The following is a 21,361-nucleotide window of genomic DNA, read 5'->3' as shown; positions in this document are numbered from 1 at the left end:
TGTAGGGATTGCAGGGGGGTGCAGCATCCGGAGGTGCCACCCTGGTTTGGCTACTGGATGGTGTCTGTAATTTATCTGTGGAGAGGGTCTGGGTTTGGGTCTGGTGTGGTTGATTGGTGATGGCGTTCTGTGTGCCTTTTGCACCAACCAAAACAGCCTTTTGCACCAACCAAAAAATAGCCAATATCCTCAGAAACCCCAAGGATAAAATTCAGTTGGAAAACCAAGGGGTCTATGAAATACCCTGCAAAGTCTGCCCAGCCACGTACATCGGACAAACAAACAGACGAATAAATGCACGGATCGCAGAACACAAGAATGCCGTCAAAAAAGAAGAAAAAACTTCCTCTCTTTTCCAACACATGAAAGAAACAGGACACGAAATTAATTTTGCAGATTCCAAATTGCTCTTTAACATGGAACATCACCACAAGAGAATAATCATGGAAGCCATCGAGATAGAGAAACACCCTCACAACATGAACAAGCGTGACGACACATCCCGCTTGCCAGACATCTGGAAATTAGCCCTCCCCACAAAATCTGACACCAGATCCAGAGGCACACAGAACGCCATCACCAATCAACCACACCAGACCCAAACCCAGACCCTCTCCACAGATAAATTACAGACACCATCCAGTAGCCAAACCAGGGTGGCACCTCCGGATGCTGCACCCCCCTGCAATCCCTACACAGATCTGGCTGGCACAGGCCACAAAACCACAGCTCGCCCCTATACACGAAGCCAAGCCAGAGCACAACCAAGTGCAGTACAGCCATCTTCTCAGAAAAACTCTTCACAAAGTTCAAGAGTTCAAGACACGAAGGCTTTAGCAACTAATCCACACCTAATGACCCACCTAAGTGGGATTCAGGAAATCACTCAAGAAATCACTCAAGATATCCCTCAAGTAATTAAGGAACAAAAGAAGAAAAGGCACACTTGCCTGGGAACCTCCTCTCTGCCCAGAACATTGGAGGCTATACACCACACCTCCTCAACAGTATTTATAGGAACTCAAACACTGAGATCCTGCTCTGTTCCAGTAACAAGAAGCCGAAAGCACCAGCCTGAAGATGACGAGTGAGACCTCGTCGAAACGTCGCCTAGACACCCCAACTTTTACACGGGAAGACACCCGAGGACACCAAAACCTGCATTCCTGTACCCGTGAAAATCTACGAAAGCAATATATATATATATATATATATTATATTATATATAAAAACCAACTTTTTAACCCTAGAAAAGAGGTTAAAAAGTCAGGGGTCGTCTTATACTCTGAGTATGGGCGGCGCGCTGTGTGCCGGGAGAAGGCCGCCCGGCGCGGAGTCCGCACCCCGCTGCTTCGGAAGCAGCAGCAGTGGCGGCGGGCTGTGTTCTGAGCCGAGTGGCTTTCTCCGGCGCGGAGCTGCCCATCATATTAGGCGACTGGGCTTATAAGACGAACCCCCAAATTGCAGCTGCCAATTTGGGGGGTCGTCTAATATGCCCAGTCACCTAATACACCGGAATCTACAGTAATCCTTTCCTCCCGCATCTTTTATGGTAGTCCAAATTCTTTACCTCTTGCATTATGTCCAGAATTCAACCTTATATTATTTTAAACGATATACCAACAATGAGGGGTTTGACAACGGGTCAACATAAACGGGCTCTCCGCACCCTTACAGTGGTACCTCAGGTTACATACGCTTCAGGTTACAGGTGCTTCATGTTACAGACTCCGCTAACCCAGAAATAGTATCTTGGGTTAAGACCTTTGCTTCAGGATGAGAACAGAAATTGTGCTCCGGCAGCGCGGCAGCAGCAAAAGGCCCCATTAGCTAAAGTGGTGCTTCAGAACAGTTTCAGGTTAAGAACGAATTAAGTACCGTATTTTTCGCTCTATAAGACGCATCAGACCACAAGATGCACCTAATTTTTGGAGGAGGAAAACAAGAAAAAAAATATTCTGAACCTCAGAAGCCAGAACAGCAAGAGGGATCGCTGCACAGTGAAAGCAGCAATCCCTCTTGCTGTTCTGGCTTCTGGGATAGCTGCGCAGCCTGTGTTCGCTCCATAAGACGCACACACATCTCCCCTTACTTTTTAGGAGGGAAAAAGTGAGTCTTATAGAGCAAAAAATACGGTACTTAACCCGAGGTACCACTGTACTTCTGCTCAAAGACTCATACCTGCAGCCTTCAAATGCACGTTTCCTGAGATAGCAAACTCGCCTTGAATTCTGTGCAAAAGCATCTATTATTACAGCTTCACAACTAGGCCTGGATCCCTCCCCTGTCTTTCAAAGTGCATCTTATAGCCTCACCTCCATCCAAAGAGGTCTTTGTGTTAGGCCTCTCTCTCCACCCCACATCCTAACATCCCTCTAAGGTGCCTTCAGAGACAATCCAAAGGGTCACACACAGAACTTCCTGGTGAAGGTGGGTGTTACGGAAATTACGGGGGGCGGGGCACATCTTTAAAGTTGTTGTTATAAATATTATGCCTGAGTGTATCCTTTCAACTTGACCGCTCAGGGAAGTTACCTAGCTTTAAAAACAATATAAAATCAACTCCTTTGCCAGTTTCCTCCATTCCAAAGCTATTTTCCCCTCGGAAAAAGGACTCCAGGAAGTTCCCAGAGGTGACAATTGCTGAGCTGATTGTTGGCCAAGGAAAGCCTAATCCCATCACCAAACTTGGGTCCAGACATGCAAAGGAAGTTCTATTGTATTATGGGTGGTGGGCCTTCAGAGGTGTTTGCCTATGCTAATCTTATACCTGGGTCTTGCCCTGATATGTCTGCTTATGCTAATTTTGTACCAAGGACTTGTCTGGAAATGTTTGCCAAGGTCAATCAATCAATCTTTATTACGGTCCAGAGACCCAACAAATTGTTACAAAGCAATACACAATTCATACAGCCTACCTCCAGGTTAAACAAGCATTTTGTTCAGAATATAGGGATCACTGGTTCTTGCAACCACCGATAAAAACTTTGCCACTGATAATGGTCTCGCGTTTGTCCGGTCTTCCAATAGGAACCTGACATAGTGAGCCTCTGATTTTCCCCGAGAAAGGTACCAGCAAGGGTAATATCAGTTCAGCCCTGGCAACAAAATATGTTTTATTTTGCACAGTGCAACAAAATATGTTTTATGGAATCGATGTCTTGAGCACACGAGCAAAGTCTGTCCTGGTAGGGAACTCCTCTCAACCTGCCATCCAACACTGCAGAAGGAAAGACGTTTAGTCTGGCTTTGGTGAAAAGCCTTCGATAGTTTGGTACTGTCAGGTTTTTAATGTAAGATGTTAACTTAAAGACATGCCCATATGGTACTCCTACTGCCAGCAGACTGCAGACTTGGCACTGCCAAGGTTAAACTAGTGTAACCCCTGTCTACCCTTCCCCTTTGGTGACATGTCAGTGATGTAGCAATGATGCTGTACGAACTGTATTCTGGGATATGGTGGGAAAGTTTTAAAAGTCTTCGTCACCCCATCCTCGGGGTTCAAAATTCCTCTTCGAACCCGTTGCGCAATAAACTTTGGTCTACAGCTATTTGCTCCGGTTGGTGGCTGGACTCCTTCCTTTATTCCGCAGGGACTCGTGGGCTCTGCCCAAAGAGCTGGGTGACTGAGCAGCCTCACACCTAGATTTTTCTGTAACAGTGGGGATTTCATCAAGTCCTAGAATTGTAGAGTTGGAAGGGACCCCAAGGGTCATCCAGTGGAGGATTTTTTATATTCCCCCCCCCAACGAGGAACTCGAATCCACGACCCTGAGAATAAGAACCTGCAACTGAATCCAGACGCCCTGGCTCAAGTCTGCTCGCGTCATGCATTACTCCGGGAAGAAGGAGACGTGTGGACCCCGTGCAATGTTTGACTCGCTCTCTGCCTTGTGCACGCGCTCGACAGGATTCCCGCTTGCAAACAGATCCCTCCCCCTCCCCCCCGCACTCCCTTCCTTAGAAGAAAGCCGACTGGCTTTAATGATCCAGCCTTTTCCCAGCTTCCTCCCTCCCGTCCCGCCTCCTGCACAAATACCTCTCTCCAACTCCCCACCCCCATTATAGAGAAAAAAGGGCAGCCCCCGACCCGCCTCCCCAGGTCACCTCCTCCCAGCGATGGTCAAGGGAGGAGCGGCCTGTCCATCACCGAAAGGGGCGGGGCTAGAGGATCCTGCTCTCCTCCCTTCCCTCCCTCCCTCCTTCCTTTCTCCCTTCCCTCCACCTTTCTCTCCCCTTCCCAAGTTTCCGCTCCTCCCTCCTTCGCGCGAACCGTCCCGACGCTCCTGCTCGGCGCCGGGGGGCAAGGGGGGGGGCTAATTCGGTGCCAAGGCGGATTGCTCAGCCGGCGTCGCGCTCCCGAATCGGGAGAGAGAGGAGGAGGAGGAGGAGCCGCCGCAAGAACTGCTGCAGTGTCCTAGGAAGGAAAAGCAGCGTCTGCAGGGGGTGAGGTTTGGCACCTGGCCGGTAGAGGGGGCTGCAGGGCATTTTGTGGGGGGGTGGCAGAGGCTGCAAATTGATGGTTTGCATAATCAGTGCCCAAACCCGGGCGCCGGAGTTCCAGAATGGAACGTTGATCATCTCTGGACGTTCCATAGAACGCGCGGAGAAATCCTCCCCCGCTCCTGTCGTTTCGATGGCGTTCTGACTGCAAGATCGTGATTCGAGGGCAGAATATTCCGATTTATTCATTTATTTCGCGTGCTTGTGTGTGTTCGTGTGCGTGAGATTTGGGTGCTAGAGAGATGCTCCGGCACAGGCTGTTAAAGAGAACGCGGTTGTACGCACAGGAAGCGGAGATATGCCCAATTGATCAGGCCAAGTACGGGATCGGGGTAAGTTTTAGATGGCTGGTGAATGATAAGGGCTTTATTTCTCCGTGATAGATGGATGGATGGATAGATAGATAGGCAGACAGACAGACAGTGCTTTTTCGGGGGGGGGGGACGAAGGGGTACACATACCCCCTAATCATTTTGTGAATCTTTGTACTTTTGTCCATTTACTGTATTTATTTTTCCCAATTTGAACTATAAAATGGTAATTTTCTTGAGTGAAAATGAGAGTACCCCTGAACATTTTTAAGGGGGGAAAGCACTGGATAGATAGAAAGAAAGATAAGAGTGCTTTTTTCTCGGGGTACGCAGGGGTACGCATACCCCTAAACATTTTGTGAATCTAAGTTTGGCCTCATATTTCAATATGAGTAGGAATATGACAGTACCCCCCCTAAACACTTTTTAAGAAAAAAAGCACTGGGTAGGTAGATAGATAGATTTTATTTAATCTTTATTTTTTTATAATTTGTATACAATTTTCTGTTTCACAATTTTGAATGCTCATTTAAACATCCCTAAAATATCAATGACTCCCCATCTTCTCTTTTCATGGTTCATTTGGCATACCATATATCCCTGCCTATTTTACACGAACCAAACCATTTAGTATTCCGTTATTACATTCATCAAAACTTATTTACCCTGCTGAATTTATCTTAATGCTGCCAACGATAGATGGATGGTGCTTTATGACATTTAGGAAATGTCAGCAGCCCAGTGCTGCTTCTGAACCGGGGAAGGAATATTAGTGTGGATCTCTTATCCCCCGTGGGTTCCTTCCGTATGTTGGATCTGAAATTTGACTTGAGTGTAACCTTCTGTCCTTTCAGGGTTGGGGGAATAGGGTCTTAAAAACTACCTATATTGTAGTACATGAGTAGGCAAACTAAGGCCCGGGGCCCGGATCCGGCCCAATCGCCTTCTAAATCCAGCCCGCGGATCAGTGTGTTTTTACATGAGTAGAATGTACCCTTTTATTTAAAATGCATCTCTGGGCTATTTGTGGGGCATAGGAATTTATTCATTTCCCCCCCCCCCAAATATAGCCCAGCCCCCCACAAGGTCTGAGGGACAGTGGACCGGCCCCCTGCTGAAAAAGTTTGCTGACCCCTGTTGTAATATTTTACAAGTGGAGGACACAAGGAGCAAATAGGAGTTCAACTATACCAAATATCTACTTAAGAGTTATATGCCCTATAGCTAGCCATTAGGGAGCGCTGCTTCTTGGGTTTTCCTCCTCTAAAAAACCCCAACCCATTGTACCCTCTGAACGTCCAAAGCCCATAGACTGGCAAAGATGGGCATGTGTCTGTGTTTGGGTGTAGTATTTGTGTCCATATGCCTGATCGTGGGTTTCCTATGTTCATAATTGTGGTGCATCTCTATACAACTCAGATAGACTTATAAGGTGCATGGGTGTTCCTCACTTAAAGCACACCCTTCTATGCGTCTACGCAGAAGTAAGTCCTGCTGTGTTAAGTGTAAATAGGACAGCGCCCTTAATGTCTCTGTCATGTAACATCCCAGCAGCCTGTGATGTTCTGAAAGCTCGCTCTGTGTTTTGATTGATATATCGATATACCGTCCAAAACTGGTTTGAAGTCCATATCACGATGTTGATTTCATAATTTTTGACCTGGCATTATATTGCGAATCATGATGTATGTGTGTGTTATGCAAAAAAAAAAATCACAATGGGGGGGGGGTGGACTGTGAAGCCGGCCAAGGCCTCTACATAGCTCTATCCTTATTTCAGACATTGTGATATATCAGTATATTGTGGTGTTTAAGGTAAAGGTAAAGGGACCCCTGACCATTAGGCCCAGTTGTGGCCGACTTTGGGGTTGCGGCGCTCATCTCGCTTTATTGGCCGAGGGAGCCGGCGTACAGCTTCCAGGTCATGTGGCCAGCATGACAAAGCCGCTTCTGGCGAACCAGAGCAGCGCATGGAAACGCCGTTTACCTTCCCGAAGGAGCGGTACCTAGTTATCTACTTTCACTTTTGACTTGCTTTCAAGCTACTAGGTTGGCAGGAGTTGGGACCGAACTACGGGAGCTCACCCCGTCGCGGAGATTCGAACTGCCGACCTTCTGATCGGCAAATCCTAGGCTCTGTGGTTTAACCCACAGCGCCACCCGCGTCCCATTGCGGTGTTTAGTTGGTGATATATCACAAAGTTGAAAACCAGCCCTACCAACAAGTAAAACACCAGTCTGCAAGGGCCCAGAGATTCACATTTGTTTCCAAGAGCTTGTTCAGAAGTACCGCATTTTTTGCCCTATAGGACGCACTTTTCCCCCTCCAAAAATGAAGGGGAAATGTGGGTGCGTCCTATGGGGCGAATACAGGCTTTCGCACAAGCCTGAAGAGTGAGAGGCTCTCGCTCTCCAGGCTTCAGGAAGCTCTGCAAAACCCTCCGGCGCCCGGCGCCAAGGCTTGCCGGCCTCCGGAAGGTCGCGCAAAGCTGCCTGCAGTCCCGGGCTCCGCACAGCTCTGCGCGACGCTCCGGAGCCCGGCGCCAAGCCGCGCTGGCCTCCGAAGGGTCGCGCAGAGCTGCCTGCCCTCCCAGGCTCCACACAGCTCTGCGCGACCCTCCGGAGTCCGGCGCCAAGCCGCGCCGGCCTCCAGAGGGTTGCGCAGAGCTGCCTGCATTTCGAAGACCGGCGCGGCTCCCTAGGCTTGCAGATAGCAGGCTGTTCTGGGGGCTGGGGTCGGGGGAAGCTCGGGCTTCCCCCACACCAGCCCCGTGCCTGGGGGGGGGAAATAATTTTTTTCTTTATTTCCCCCCCAAAAAAAAACTAGGTGCGTCCTACAGGGCGGTGCGTCCTATGGGGCGAAAAATACGGTAAGTTATGCCAGAGCTGTTGTACTCTAAAGCTATTCTTTTCCAAGCGTACGACACAACCTTGGCCGACATTGTGAGATGTGATTAAGGGCAGGCTTCCAGGCTTGTTCTTGTGTGTCTCATGACCAGGACAGAGAGGCAGAGTGCTCACTCACCTTTTCTAATTTATTCTGGGGGTATCTGGGTACAGTAAGTTATCTGATGGCCTATGGATTGCTCCTCTATATTTTACAGACCTCCCTCTGTCTAGTTACCCCTCACAAGCCTTCCATCTCACTTACCGAGAGTAAGCCCCTCTGAAATCCATGGGACTTATTTCTGAGTAAACATGCGTACAGATGCACTGTAAAGTACTCAACTGGGGGGGGGGGATATCCTCAATACAAATAACTGCTTTAAAAAAAGAAGAATTAACTATCATATGCAGTAGCCTACACAACAGATGTTAACATTGATTTTATTGATCTCTCTTCACCATCCAAGGTCAGAAAGCCATGAACAATAAAGGGAGCAAAAAGCTGGTGAGAGATAAGAAAATATTTCATAATGTTGCTGTGAATTGTATTTATTATCCTGTATTACTTTGGGCTGCTTAGGAAGAGTTGTAGCTCAACAGTACAGCACTGTGTTTCCAAACTGGGGTCTCCTGCTGTTTTTGAACTACAATTCCCATCATCCCTGACCACTGATCCTGCTAGCTAGGGATGATGGGAATTGTAGTCCAACAACACCTGGAGACCAAAGTTTAGAAAACACTGGTATAGCACGTCCTCTGCATGCAAAAGACAGCAGATCCAGTCCAGGACATCTTCAAGTGAGGTTCAGAAAGACCCTTGTCTGAAACCCTACAGAGCAACTGCTCATCATTATAGACAACACTGAGTTAAGAAGATGGTCTGACTGATAACAGTTGACTTCTAGTTTTCCATAGCATGTGTTTCTGAAAGCTTGTGAACAGCCGTTTTCTTTTAGGTATAAGCTTTGAAGCAAAAGCTGCCGTTTTAGAGGGATCTGTTAGAATCGGGGCCTGTGCCAGATTCTTCTATGTCGATCAGCAGTTCCCAAACTGTGTTCCATAGACCACCACTGATTCCTGTGCGCCATTTGAGTTGTGCGCCTGTGAAAAACAGTCAGTGCAATGGCTGTGAACAGCAGACAAAGTGCATTAAATATCAGACTTGTTTTTAATTGTATTGTTTTATTTTTGTTTTCATTTTTACATTTTATTTTATTATTTGATCTGGCATTTTTCCATTCTATGGAATTCAAATTGTGCTACGAGAAAAAGCAATATAAGGAAGAAAAGAAGCAGTAGAAATTATAAGACAGCATCGAGTACAATTGCTATGGCAGGCAGAAAAACCATGAAGTGGTCTGCCAGTGGTACGTGTGGGGAAAAGTTTGGGAACCACAGATGTTGTCTGGAAACATGATTTCCATGTTGTTTGAAGCCAAACCATAGCTTAGCGAGAACACATGAGCTCCTGGAGAGAAGATTGCGGCTGCTTTGCTCCTCCTGAAATCATTCTGCTGCTGAATAGTTTGTCCTAGCAAGTCATCTAATGGTTTGTCCTAGCAAGTCATCTAAACCTGGCTTTATGGTTTAGCTTACCATGGTGCGGCAGCAGAATGACCAGGGAGGAGCAAAGAGATCTCTTGTCTCCTGGAACCTGCCTGCCTGCCTGCATATTCATGCTAAACCATGGTTTGACTTAGTGTGCCGTGCAAACCAGGCCACCATGAGAGATGTCTGAGCGATTGACCAAGTCAAAATGGTTGCTTGCGTGATTCACATTTTCTTTGGCGTATTCGGGGATAGAGTGCCAGTTTTGGATACTGCTGAACAGTTTCAGTCGAGAGCTTTCCGTTACGCAGGCAGAATGAAGAAGACCAATCTTCTCGTGCCAGATTTTTGTTTTGGGTTGTGGAGTGGAAGCACGAGATTGCAGAATCTCCAAGTTCTCTTCTCTCTCCCCTTCCATCCTCTGCTGTAGGGGTGAGGAACCTTAGGCCTAGGGACCAAATACAGACCTCTCTGTTTAGCCTTTGAGACTTTTCCCAAACCCCTCTCCCGGAGTGCTCTCGTTCTCTGTTCTGTTAACGTTCACAATCTCATCATGCTTTGCAAATATTTTGATTCTTCCTTTCAAAAGATCCGTACAAGCATCTTTCCCTTTGTGCTCCCCCCCCCCTCTCTGTTGCATAATATTTCACCGGGGAAGTAGATTGTTGGTGACAGCTGATCTCGCTTTAACCCGGGCAAAAATGCATAGTAGTTCTTCAGCTTTCAATATTGAAGTTCACATTGCGGTCCCGAGGGCTATGTGTTATTAATAAAAATAGGGAGTTACTTTTTTGGCCGGGCACATCTATCTTTGCTTTTGAAACGGATGTTCAAAATCTGACAGCATAACGCTGTTTGAGTAACCCATAATCATCACACCCTGCATTCTGCTTAGAAGAACATGAGCACATCTGAGTCTTTTCTTTTTCTGTCTTCAGTGGGAGAATTGAGCAGGTGTTTGTGTTTCTCCAATTAATGTACAATACATTGCACCCACTCCTCACTGAAGTTGCATTTATGCCAAGCCAAGCCATGGTTGAGGAGAGAATGTGCAACCATGTGGCTCCTCATTCTTTCTGCTTCTGCGTTGATTTAAACCATGGTTTGCCTTAGTGTTTCCTCTGAACCTGGGCCCATGGTTTCGCTCTTCCCAGATGAACTACGAACTGTGACCAAGGTCTGCCCTATGGGTTATGGCTTGTGGTTTGTCTAGAAGAGAAGAAGAAGAAGAGTTTGGATTTGATATCCCGCTTTATCACTACCCGAAGGAGTCTCAAAGCGGCTAACATCCTCCTTTCCCTTCCTCCCCCACAACAAACACTCTGTGAGGTGAGTGGGGCTGAGAGACTTCAAAGAAGTGGGACTAGCCCAAGGTCACCCAGCAGCTGCATGTGGAAGAGCGGGGAAGCGAACCCGGTTCACCAGATTACGAGTCTATCGCTCTTAACCACTACACCACACTGGCTCTCTAGGAGAGCTAAGCCACGAACCTGGGTTTGGACAACACACCGAGCCAAAGCTTAGCACAACATGCTTACCAGAGACTTAAAGTTGTGACTATCTGATATGTGAAAGAGCAGCCCAAATGTGGATTCAACTTCGTATGTATCAGCTCTGCCCTGAATGCAGATACTAAATGCAGTTACTTCCAAGGATGTCTTGGTACCTAATGTGGATTTGCTTCTGTTGGCGTGAAAACAACCCAAAACACCTTACGTCTCTGGTTTGAAATACAGCATCAGTCAGTCAGTTATGAAAAATACATGGCATTCCTGGTGAGTTGTAAGGGATACGATGTAACGGATACTTGAAGTGCCTTAGGGCTTGCAATTTGCAATAGGTCTACGTCCTTTTTCGCCAAACGATTCCCACGCTGCATCTAGGACATCCAAGGATGCCGGAGAAGTCCGACGAAAACAGGAGATGAAGTTGCTGGCTGTTGGTTTTGCTTAGTCATCCCATGTCTCAAATGGAAGTCAGTCAGTGCTCAAGATTGCCATTTGCTGCTGCTGTTGCTTTCAGTCCAATAAGCGACATGCAATTGATTCCGCTTCTCGACGCATCTGTATTGTGCTCTCTTTGCATTGAAGTGAATGGACTGGAGTAATATCATGGCAACAGCGGACAGCAAGACAATTAACATAACTATTGGCAGAAGACGGACTGCAGTGGAACAGAAACAGCGCTGCATACTGGGTGGAATTGGAAGTGATAGCCTTCGTCCACCACTAACGGCGTCAGGCAAGACAGACAGGGGACAATTTTGCCGATTTGCCGCAGCCCGACCAACTTTGTCCCGTGCCGTGTTCTTGATGGCTTTCATAAAATTAAATACAGCATGTTTGAATTTTAGCTGTATTGTTTTGTTACTTTTTTGTGTTTGCCATCCTGCGCTCCTTTGGGGAGAAGGGTGAAAGGAATATAATAAATGCCTATTTATATGGTAGCGTAGGAATTATGCAGCAACCTGGGAGCTTAGCTCATGCTTGCCTTGCCTCCTGATCACACCCCCGATAAAAGGGTCCCTGAGTGAGTGAGCAATAGTGAGAGCCTTACTACCACTTCTGGGATGCGGCTGGCATAATGGGTTTAAACCACAGAGCCTAGGTCAGCGGTTCGAATCCCCGTGACGGGGTGAGCTCCCGTTGCTCGGTCCCTACTCCTGCCCACCTAGCAGTTCGAAAGCACGAAGTGCAAGTAGATAAATACCGTATTTTTCACTCTATAGGACACATTTTCCCCCCTCCAAAAATGAAGGGGAAATGTGTGTGTGTCCTATGGAGCGAATGCAGGCTTCAGGAAGCTATCCGCAAGCCTTCGGAGCGCTCCAAAGGCTTGCGAACAGCAGCCTGCAGCCCGAACCCTGTGGCGCGCTGCGCAGCTTGCCCCGGGCTTCGGGCAGATATCCGCAAGCCTTGGGAGCCGGGCAGGAGTTCCCGCCGGGCTCCCAAGGCTTGCAGATAGCAGCCTCCAAACCCAACCTGGTTTGGAGGCTGGTGGTGGGGGAAAGCAGCGCTTCTCCCCACCACCAGCCCCACAAGCTCGAGGGACAGCGGGGAGGCGGAGCGCTGCCTTCCTGCTGTTCCCCGACCTGGTCTTTGGGGCTGGCGGTGGGGGAAAGCAGCACTCCTTCCCCCCCCCCCAGCCCCAAAGAGCAGTTCGAAATTAACCCAAAGCTCCAGAGGCTTCGGGTGAACACACCTTGTTTTAGAGGGGAACAAGAAAAAAAAAATTTCCCCTGTTCTCCCCCTCCTATGGTCCGGTGTGTCCTATGGTCCGGTGCGTCCAATAGAGCGAAAAATACGGTAGGTACCGCTCCGGTGGGAAGGTAAACGGCGTTTCATGTGCTGCTCTGGTTCGCCAGAAGCGGCTTAGTCATGCTGGCCACATGACCCGGAAGCTGTACGCCGGCTCCCTCGGCCAATAAAGCGAGATGAGCGCCGCAACCCCAGAGTCATCCACGACTGGACCTAATGGTAAGGGGTCCCTTTACCTTTACCTTTACTTGCAAGCAGGTACAGAGGAAAGGTTTGCACTTTGAAATGCTGCGTGTCCCAGAAATGGTGAGTCGAGCTCATTAATGGCCCATCTAATAAATAAATCATCCCTGGTGCTTTCTTACAGACCGACTGCGTCTTTTAAAAGACGGGAGATGCTTTGCTGCACAGACTGCAAATGTGAGCTGTTAGAAATTTATGGTCACTTACCTTCTCCCCAGGTTTAGAAACAGACAAAATTATTCACCATAGGCATCACGAGAGTGGCCATTTTATTTTGGATCCCTTTTCTGGTTATCCCAAACATGGAATTCACCTTTCTCACAGCTGCCTGTTTGACATTTTCCGGAGCAATCCACTATGATCCCAAGAGCTCTTTTCTGTTAAGTCACCGCCGGCTCAGTCCCCATCAGAAGCTGCGGTACAGAATATATTTTGCCCCCATGTGCCTCGCTGTATACTAATTTTTGCTGCACCGCATTTCATTACACATTCCACTCGGTCTGCCACGAGTCCGTTACTGACAAAAAACAAAACAAAGCAGCCGCTAAAGGACTCTAGCATTATTGCAAAATGCTGTGACATGGGCTTTGGGCATACAGTTTAGCAATGTGATTGAAAAAAATGCAGATATTACGAGTGCCTGATTTATCTCCCTTGGTTTGGTTTTCAGCACAGTCCAGCCGGTGGTTTTTTTACAGCTGCAAACTGCAAGGAGTATGAGGCCAGTCTGGATATTCAGGCCCTGAAGAGGAATCGGAAAATCAACTGCTTTGAATCTTCAGGTGCTGGCAGGTACGTTCAAGTCTCTTGGCTGTGAATGTGTAGGATTTCATCACATGCCATGGTTTCCTGTTCTGGGAGATCTTATATACATAAGAAGCTCCTACCTTCATGTGGGAGGAAAGTTTTTATTGGAGACGACCAAGGCGTTCAGAAAAATCCATGTGGCCTTGACTTCCTAGGACTCTGTCATTCAAAATGCAAGTAGTGGAGGGTTTCATTTTTTATATATAATTTTTATTAAACTTTCTGTTTTACAAATTAAAATACTCATTTTGCATCCTTAAGATATCAGTGATTTCCCTTCTTCTCTTTCCATGGTTCATTTTACGTATCATAAATCCCTGCATATTTTACAAAAACTATACCATTCAGTTGTCCATTATGGCATCCATCAAAACTTATTTACACTATTGAATTTATCTTAATGATGTCAGCATTTACAGCTGTACGCCATTATTTCCCATATATTCAACAAACATTTTCCAATCTTCTCTAAACGTACGTTCTTCTTGTTCTCTTATTCTATATGTTAAGTCTGCGAGTTTGCATGTTCTGTCAACTTAAGTTGCCATTCTTCTTTGGTTGGGACCTCACTCATTTTCCATTTTTGGGCTCACAAAACACGGGCCGCAGTAGTAGCATGCATAAATAACCTTTTTTGATACCTGGGAATTTCAGTCTGAATTATCCCCAACAGAAAGGACTCTGGTTTGGGTTGGGGGGAAGTACTTTTAAACATTTTTTTCTATTCATTATGGATCATTTCCCCAGTACTCTTTTACCCTCTTACAGGTCCACCACATATGAAAGAACGTTCCCTCCACATTTTTGTGTGTGTGTGAGTTCACCAAGTCAAGAATTCCTTGCCCCCTGGGTGTATTTTGCTGCTGTAAAATATGTGGCCATACTCCATCGCTGCCCTCCCTGTTCCGCTGAATCGCCAATCAAGATACTATACTCAGAGTTTTAAATGCTGTGTATCCATAGGTTCCGTAGGGAACTTACGTAGGGACACGGGTGGCGCTGTGGGTTAAACCACAGAGCCTAGGACATGCTGATCAGAAGGTTGGCAGTTCGAATCCCCGTGACAGGGTGAGCTCCCGTTGCTCGGTCCCTACTCCTGCCCACCTAGCAGTTCGAAAGCACATCAAAATGCAAGTAGATAAATAGGTACCGCTCCGGCGGGAAGGTAAACGACGTTTCCGTGCAATCCCAAAGTTGGCCACGACTGGACCTAATGGTCAGGGGTCACTTTACCTTTATCTGTAGGTTCCACTTAAAATCAGCATTAGATTTTGTGCTGAAGCTTTTCAGCATTTTGTGCTTAACTCCTTTCCATCAGTACCATTCCTGTTCATTTGCTATCAGTAAGAATTGAACATCCATTGATGCTCTGGATGTTTTTTTTGGACTACAACTCCCATCATCGCTAACCACTGGTCCTGGTGCCTAGGAATGATGGGAGTTGTAGTCCAAAAAAAACAGCCGGAGACCCAAGTTTGGGAAACCCTGAACTAGTCCAATGAAATGACAAGGTGCGTTTTTTTGTTTTCTTCCTGATCTCACATCTAAAGCTGCTATCTTCTGCTGCTCTTGTGTGGAATCAAAGTAGCTCACTCCTAAGCCGTACGGGAGATTGCAGCCTAGGAAAATGGATTTTCTGCCAAGAAATAGCCTATCGCTTAGATATAGCACACTTGGAGAAAATGTGCGGTAGTTGGTTGGCACTGAACCGTATCCCCGACCGTCGTAAGCAGAGAGCTTTTAAAGCTGTGGGACTAGTTTGGTAGGAACAGGGAAAAAAATATATTCAGTTGCCTTCTCTTTTTTCCATGGTTGAAAACTATTTTTCTTTTCCAGTTTTCTTCATGTGTGTGTATGCTTGCCCTCTTCTTTGGCTGTTTAATTGCCTTAAAAGCACAACAATCTTCCTGTCTGCCTCCCAGGCAAACTCTGGAGCTTTACAAAATGGTAAAGGTAAAGGGACCCCTGACCATTAGGTCCAGTCGTGACCAACTCTGGGGTTGCGGCACTCATCTCGCTTTATTGGCCAAGAGAGCCGGCGTACAGCTTCCAGGTCATGTGGCCAGCATGACTAAGCCGCTTCTGGCGAACCAGAGCAGCGCACGGAAACACCGTTTACCTTCCCGCCAGAGTGGTACCTATTTATCTACTTGCACTGGCGTGCTTTCGAGCTGCTAGGTTGGCAGGAGCAGGGACCGAACAACGGGAGCTCACCCCGTCGCTGGGATTCGAACCGCCGACCTTCTGATCGGCAAGCCCTAGGCTCTTATAACCCACAGCGCCACCCACGTCCCTTACAAAATGGTAACAGGTCTCAATGATGCTACCATTTGTGGGTTTTCAGGAACAACAGCAAATAATCCCAAGTGGAAGGCTGACCTCAGGGAGGCTGGGAAATTGAGGTGACCCAGCTGGAGCAATTGGAAACCGCTGACCTGACGGGTGGAGCATGCTCAGACTGTCTCTGCAGGAGGAGTCGAGAGACAGGCACTTTGGGTTTGCAAATGAAACACAAAACTCCTGCTCTAGCAGCTGTTACAGAGCTTTGGCAGAGGGTGGGGAGTGGGCAGGAAAACTACAGAGCTTGTTTCCTTGCATGAAAGCTTCTTCAGGGTTTCCTCCTCCCCAGACCCTCCAAGTCTCCCTATTTTCCGGGGACAGTCCTGGATTTACAGAAGCCGTCCCAGTTTCTGATTTCATGTCCCTGTGTATCATCTAGCTCCCGGTAAGAGGGTTGGTGCTGTTTGTAGGAAGCGTTAATGCTTAACTAAGTGCAGACCTTACAAATACAGTGGTACCTCGGGTTAAGTACTTAATTTGTTCCGGAGGTCCGTACTTAACCTGAAACTGTGCTTCGGGTTAAGAACTTTGCTTCCAGATAAGAACAGAAATTGGGCTCTGGCGGCGCGGTGGCAGCAGGAGGCCCCATTAGCTAAAGTGGTGCTTCAGGTTAAGAACAGTTTCAGGTTAAGAACGGGCCTCCGGAACGAATTAAGTACTTAACCTGAGGTACCACTGTACTTTATTTTCATCCCAATACACTCCTCCAGCAATGAACTTTTATAAGGCATAGTTGAGCAAACCATTTTCTATTTGATAGCCATTTGGTAGCATCTGTGCCTCCGTCTGCGGCGTGACACGTATTTTTGCACTGCTAAAATTAGAGAGGAATCTGTTTTGTGCAGCTGCTCCGAAAAGTATTTTTGAATTTCTATCGGCATGTCTTCCACTTTGCATAAAAGCCGAAAAATGTTTGAACTTACTTTTTATATAGAAAAAGAAACTTTACAGGAACATTCCCAAGATGATAATTAATTTTCCCCCGGGTTTCTGTCTCTCCTTCTTGTTTTAGACCTCGTTCCGCAATGTTAAAGAGGACTCATGATGCCTCACTCTTCCTCTCTCTTTGCCACCTGCCCGCCTGCTAGGGTTTGCGTCCAGAATGAACATAGCAGCTGTGTTTAATGCCTTGCTGGTGTCTCTCCTGGCAGCCGTGCTGTGGAAGTACATCAAGCTGCGAGACCACGTCTTTGTGTTGGAAGAGGAGCTGGTCCTCACTCGCCAGACGCAGGAGCTTTCTCAGGTCCGCATCGACTACCATGCTGCTCTTCAAGCCCTGGTCCAAGATGGCACTAGGATGGTGTGCACCGGGAGGATGCACACGGACAGGATCTGCCGCTTCGAATCCCTCTGCTACTCCACGGAGGCGGAGGAGTTCATCTTCTTCCACAGCAACTCCTCGGTCATGCTCCCCAACCTGGGCTCCAGAAGATTCCAGCCTGCCCTCCTTGATCTCTCCTCGGTCGACGACCACAACACGCAGTATTTCAACTTTGTAGAACTGCCTTCCGCCTCGCTCAAATACATGCCCAAGCCGGTGTTTGTCCCCGACGTGGCCCTGATTGCGAATCGATTCAACCCGGACAACCTGATGCATGTTTTCCACGACGATCTCCTCCCCATCTTCTACACCATGCAGCAGTTCCCAGATTTGGACTCGGACGCCCGGCTGTTTTTCATGGAAGGCTGGGGGGAAGGCCTACACTTTGAGCTTTACAAGCTGTTCAGCACCAAGCAACCGCTTCTGAAAGAGCAGCTAAAGACTTTGGGGCGGCTCCTTTGCTTTACCAAGTCTTACGTGGGCCTGTCCAAAATCACCACGTGGTACCAGTACGGGTTTGTCCAGCCCCAGGGGCCCAAGGCCAACATCCTGGTCTCCGGGAACGAGATCCGACAGTTCACCAAATTCATGACGGAGAAGCTGAACGTGAGCTCCGAAGGCTTGCCCGGCGAAGAATATATTGTAGTTTTCAGCCGGACCATCAACAGGCTAATCATCAACGAGGCAGAACTTATTCTGGCGCTGGCCCAGGAATTCCAGATGAAAACCATCACCGTTTCCATAGAAGACCACACTTTTTCAGATATCGTGCGCCTGATCAGCAATGCGTCTATGCTGGTCAGCATGCATGGAGCGCAGCTCGCGATGTCCCTCTTCCTGCCCAGAGGAGCCACTGTTGTGGAACTCTTCCCATATGCCATAAACCCTGAGCATTACACCCCTTACAAAACGCTGTCTACTCTCCCTGGCATGGACCTCCAGTACATTGCCTGGACCAACACCGAGAAGGAGAACACGGTGACTTATCCGGACCGGCCTTGGGATCAAGGAGGAATTGCCCACTTGGACAAGGCGGAGCAAGACCGTATCGTGAAGAGCGGCGAAGTTCCGCGGCACCTCTGCTGCCGCAACCCCGAGTGGCTTTTCCGCATCTACCAGGACACAAAAGTCAACGTGGCTTCCCTGATCCAAGCCATCAGGCAGACGGTGAAAACGAAGCCTGGGCCCAAGAGGCAGAAGGGAACGAGCGGCCTCTACCCGGGCAAAGTCAGAGACGCCAAGTGCCAAACCTCCGTCCAGGGCACCAGCGAAGCAAAACTCTCTGTGTCCTGGCAGATCCCTTGGAACCTGAAGTATCTGAAGGTCCGGGAAGTGAAATACGAAGTGTGGATACAAGAGCAAGGGGAGAACACATACATGCCTTTTATCTTGTCCCATCAGAACCACACCTTTTCCGACAACATCAAGCCCTTCGCAAACTACCTGGTGTGGATCCGTTGCATTTTCAACAAGAATCTCCTCGGACCCTTTGCAGATGTGCTGTTGTGCAGCACGTAATCACCAGCCAGTGTGGGATGGGGGATTTGATTCCACCAAGGGGCTTTCAAATAAAGCAGTCTGGTCTTGTCGACCTCTAGTTTCTCATGAGGTTGACCAGGACTTTGAAGACCATGCTAGTGCCTCAGTCTCCATTTTATGGTGTTCCGTGTGTATTCTCTGCGTGGCATTATTTTCCGTCGCTGTCTGAGCTCTCTTGGTCCTTGAAAGAAGCCTACAGCCCAAGGAGGTGACGAAAATGAAATCGGAACAGAAGGCAGCCATTGTACCTTCACAGTAACTTTCAAAATCTCTCTTTTGTGTAGTGAATATTTTAAGCTCAGCTTTCTACCGGGATTTAATGACGTCTCTGGCTGGGCAATCTCTTTCGTATTCTCCACTGTTTATTTTTATGCCCCCCCCCCAAAAAAAATATCTGTATCCCAGAGCAAAATATTTGGTACCAGAGTTCTTCATTAAATGGTTGAAAACCTACCCAGGCAATTTCTCTTTCTTTGATATTTATGCTTGAAATTTTCTGGAGGATCATTATATGATAAAGCTCATGTGTCTGTTGATTTGTGTTATCAGTGCTTTTTTCTGAAAAATTGTTTAGGGGTGCTCTCATTTTCCTACTCATATTGAAATACTGCCCCTCAATGAGGCCAAACTTAGATTCACAAAATGTTTAGGGGTATGTGTACCCCAGAAAAAAGGCACTGTGTATTATGATTGGTTTAACCGTACTATTTCACACCTTGTATCATCTAATGGCGCTTGCCCTTTTTGTTGAAATTGAAAACCGTTTAAATGTTAAAACAGAGATTTTAAAAGGCGGGAAAAGTCATCACAGAGGACAAGCATGTACACAAGCAAAGGTAAGGTAAAGGTACCCCTGCCCGTACGAGCCAGTTGTGTCTGACTCTAGGGTTGTGCGCCCATCTCACTTAAGAGGCTGGGGGCCAGCGCTGTCTGCAGACACTTCCGGGTCACGTGGCCAGCGTGACGAAGCTGCTCTGGCGAGCCGGCACCAGCACAGCACACAGAAACGCCGTTTACCTTCCCACTATAAAGCGGTACCTATTTATCTACTTGCACTTAGGGGTGCTTTCGAACTGCTAGGTGGGCAGGAGCTGGGACCAAATGACGGGAGCTCACCCCGCCGCGGGGATTCGAACCGCCAACCATGCGATTGGCAAGTCCTAGGCACTGAGGTTTTACCTACAGCGCCACCCGCGTCCCTACACAAGCAAAGGTAGGTAATGGTAAAGGACCCGTGGATGGTTAAGCCCAGTCAAAGGCGACTATGGGGTACAGCACTCATCTCACTTTTCAGGCCAAGGAAGCCAGTGTTTGTCCACAGACAGCTTTCCAGGTCATGTGGCCAGCATGAGCAAACCGCTTCTGGCGCAACGGTACACCATGACATAAGCCAGAGCACACAGAAACGCTGTTTACCTTCCCACCGCAGCAGTACCTGTTTATCTACTTGCACTGTTGTGCTTTTGAACTGCTAGGTTGGCAGGAGCAGGGACAGAGCAACGGGAGCTCAGGATTTCAATCCTGTCACACGGATTCGAATCGCCAACATTCTGATCTGCAAGCCCAAGGTGGTTTACATCACCACGCCACCCGCATCCCATGTACACAAGTATTGTGATGTGTACCACTTTCCAGTTTTGAATAGCAGATTTATAAAAGCGCTCAAAATCAGATTTACCGTATTTTTCGCCCCATAGGACGCACCATGTTTTTTTGGGGGGGAAATAAAGGGGGGAAAAATATTTTCCCCCAGGCGCTTGTGGGGCCGGCAGCGGGGAGAAGCGTTCTTCTCCCCGCTGCCCGCCTTCAGATCAGGTACGGGGACAGCGGGAAGGCGCACTGCGCCTCCCCACTGTCCCCGGAGCTTGCGGGGCTGGCGGCGGGGTCTCCCCGCCGTCAGCCTCCAAACCACTTTGGGGGACAGCGGGATGGCAGCGTTCCGCCTCCCTCTGTCCCCCGACCTTGTGGGGCTGGCGCTGGGGCTCTCCTGAAGCCTGGAGAGCGAGAGGGGTTGGTGCGCACCGACCCCTCTCGCTCTCCAGGCTTCAGCGAAAGCCTGCATTCGCCCCATAGAATGCACACACATTTCCCCTTCATTTTTGGAGGGGAAAAAGTGCGTCCTATAGGGCGAAAAATACGGTATGTTCAATTGATAGCAACATTCCATGCTGTGTTGTGCTCAGATAATTGTTGAACTATGAGAAATATCATTTGAAATTGAGTGAAAAGGATAACAAGGCATCAGCGTTCCAAAGTCAACATTTCAGTGCTGTAAGTTGGAGTGGCTGAGAGTAACCTGATTCCCATTTTTTGATGCCTGCTCCCCCCCCCCCCATACAACGACAAACAATACACAGAGGAGGCTGATCCATTGGGGCTAATGTACAGCCCCTCTAACTACAGCCTGCCTTCATACCCTCCAACATTCTTTAGACAAAATAAGGGAATACCTAATAATAATTAACAACAGCAATTTATTATTTATACCCCGCCCATCTAGCTGGGTTTCCCCAGCCACTCTGGGCGGCTCCCAACAGAATATTAAAAACACGATAAAACATCAAACATTGAAAACTTTCCTAAACAGGGCTGCCTTCAGATGTCTT

At 48.0% G+C, this 21,361-nt stretch overlaps 1 protein-coding gene across 4 annotated transcripts in view; it reads left to right on the top strand.

Annotated features, from left to right (window-relative positions):
* The window catches only part of POMGNT2 (protein O-linked mannose N-acetylglucosaminyltransferase 2 (beta 1,4-)), a 41,618-nt gene extending 22,410 nt beyond the window's left edge, over positions 1-19,208 (top strand). The window contains exons 1-3 of one of the 4 annotated variants that reach the window (XM_083404968.1): positions 4,152-4,446; positions 13,419-13,540; positions 16,908-19,208. In XM_083404968.1, the coding sequence (XP_083261094.1) occupies positions 16,998-18,734 (1,737 nt within the window). In that variant the 5' untranslated portion in view covers positions 4,152-4,446; positions 13,419-13,540; positions 16,908-16,997 and the 3' untranslated portion in view covers positions 18,735-19,208. Of the gene's footprint in view, positions 1-4,151; positions 4,447-4,528; positions 4,836-13,418; positions 13,541-16,123; positions 16,281-16,907 lie in introns of those variants that run through there. The other 3 variants (XM_083404969.1, XM_083404970.1, XM_083404971.1) reach the window with 3 other exon arrangements.
* The last annotated feature ends 2,153 nt before the right edge of the window (positions 19,209-21,361 follow it).

This window comes from Podarcis tiliguerta, assembly GCF_965153285.1.
Source record: "Podarcis tiliguerta genome assembly, chromosome: 12".
NCBI lineage: Eukaryota > Metazoa > Chordata > Lepidosauria > Squamata > Lacertidae > Podarcis > Podarcis tiliguerta.
Note: the sequence above shows the minus strand (reverse complement) of the source record. Positions and strands in the feature narration are given on the sequence as shown.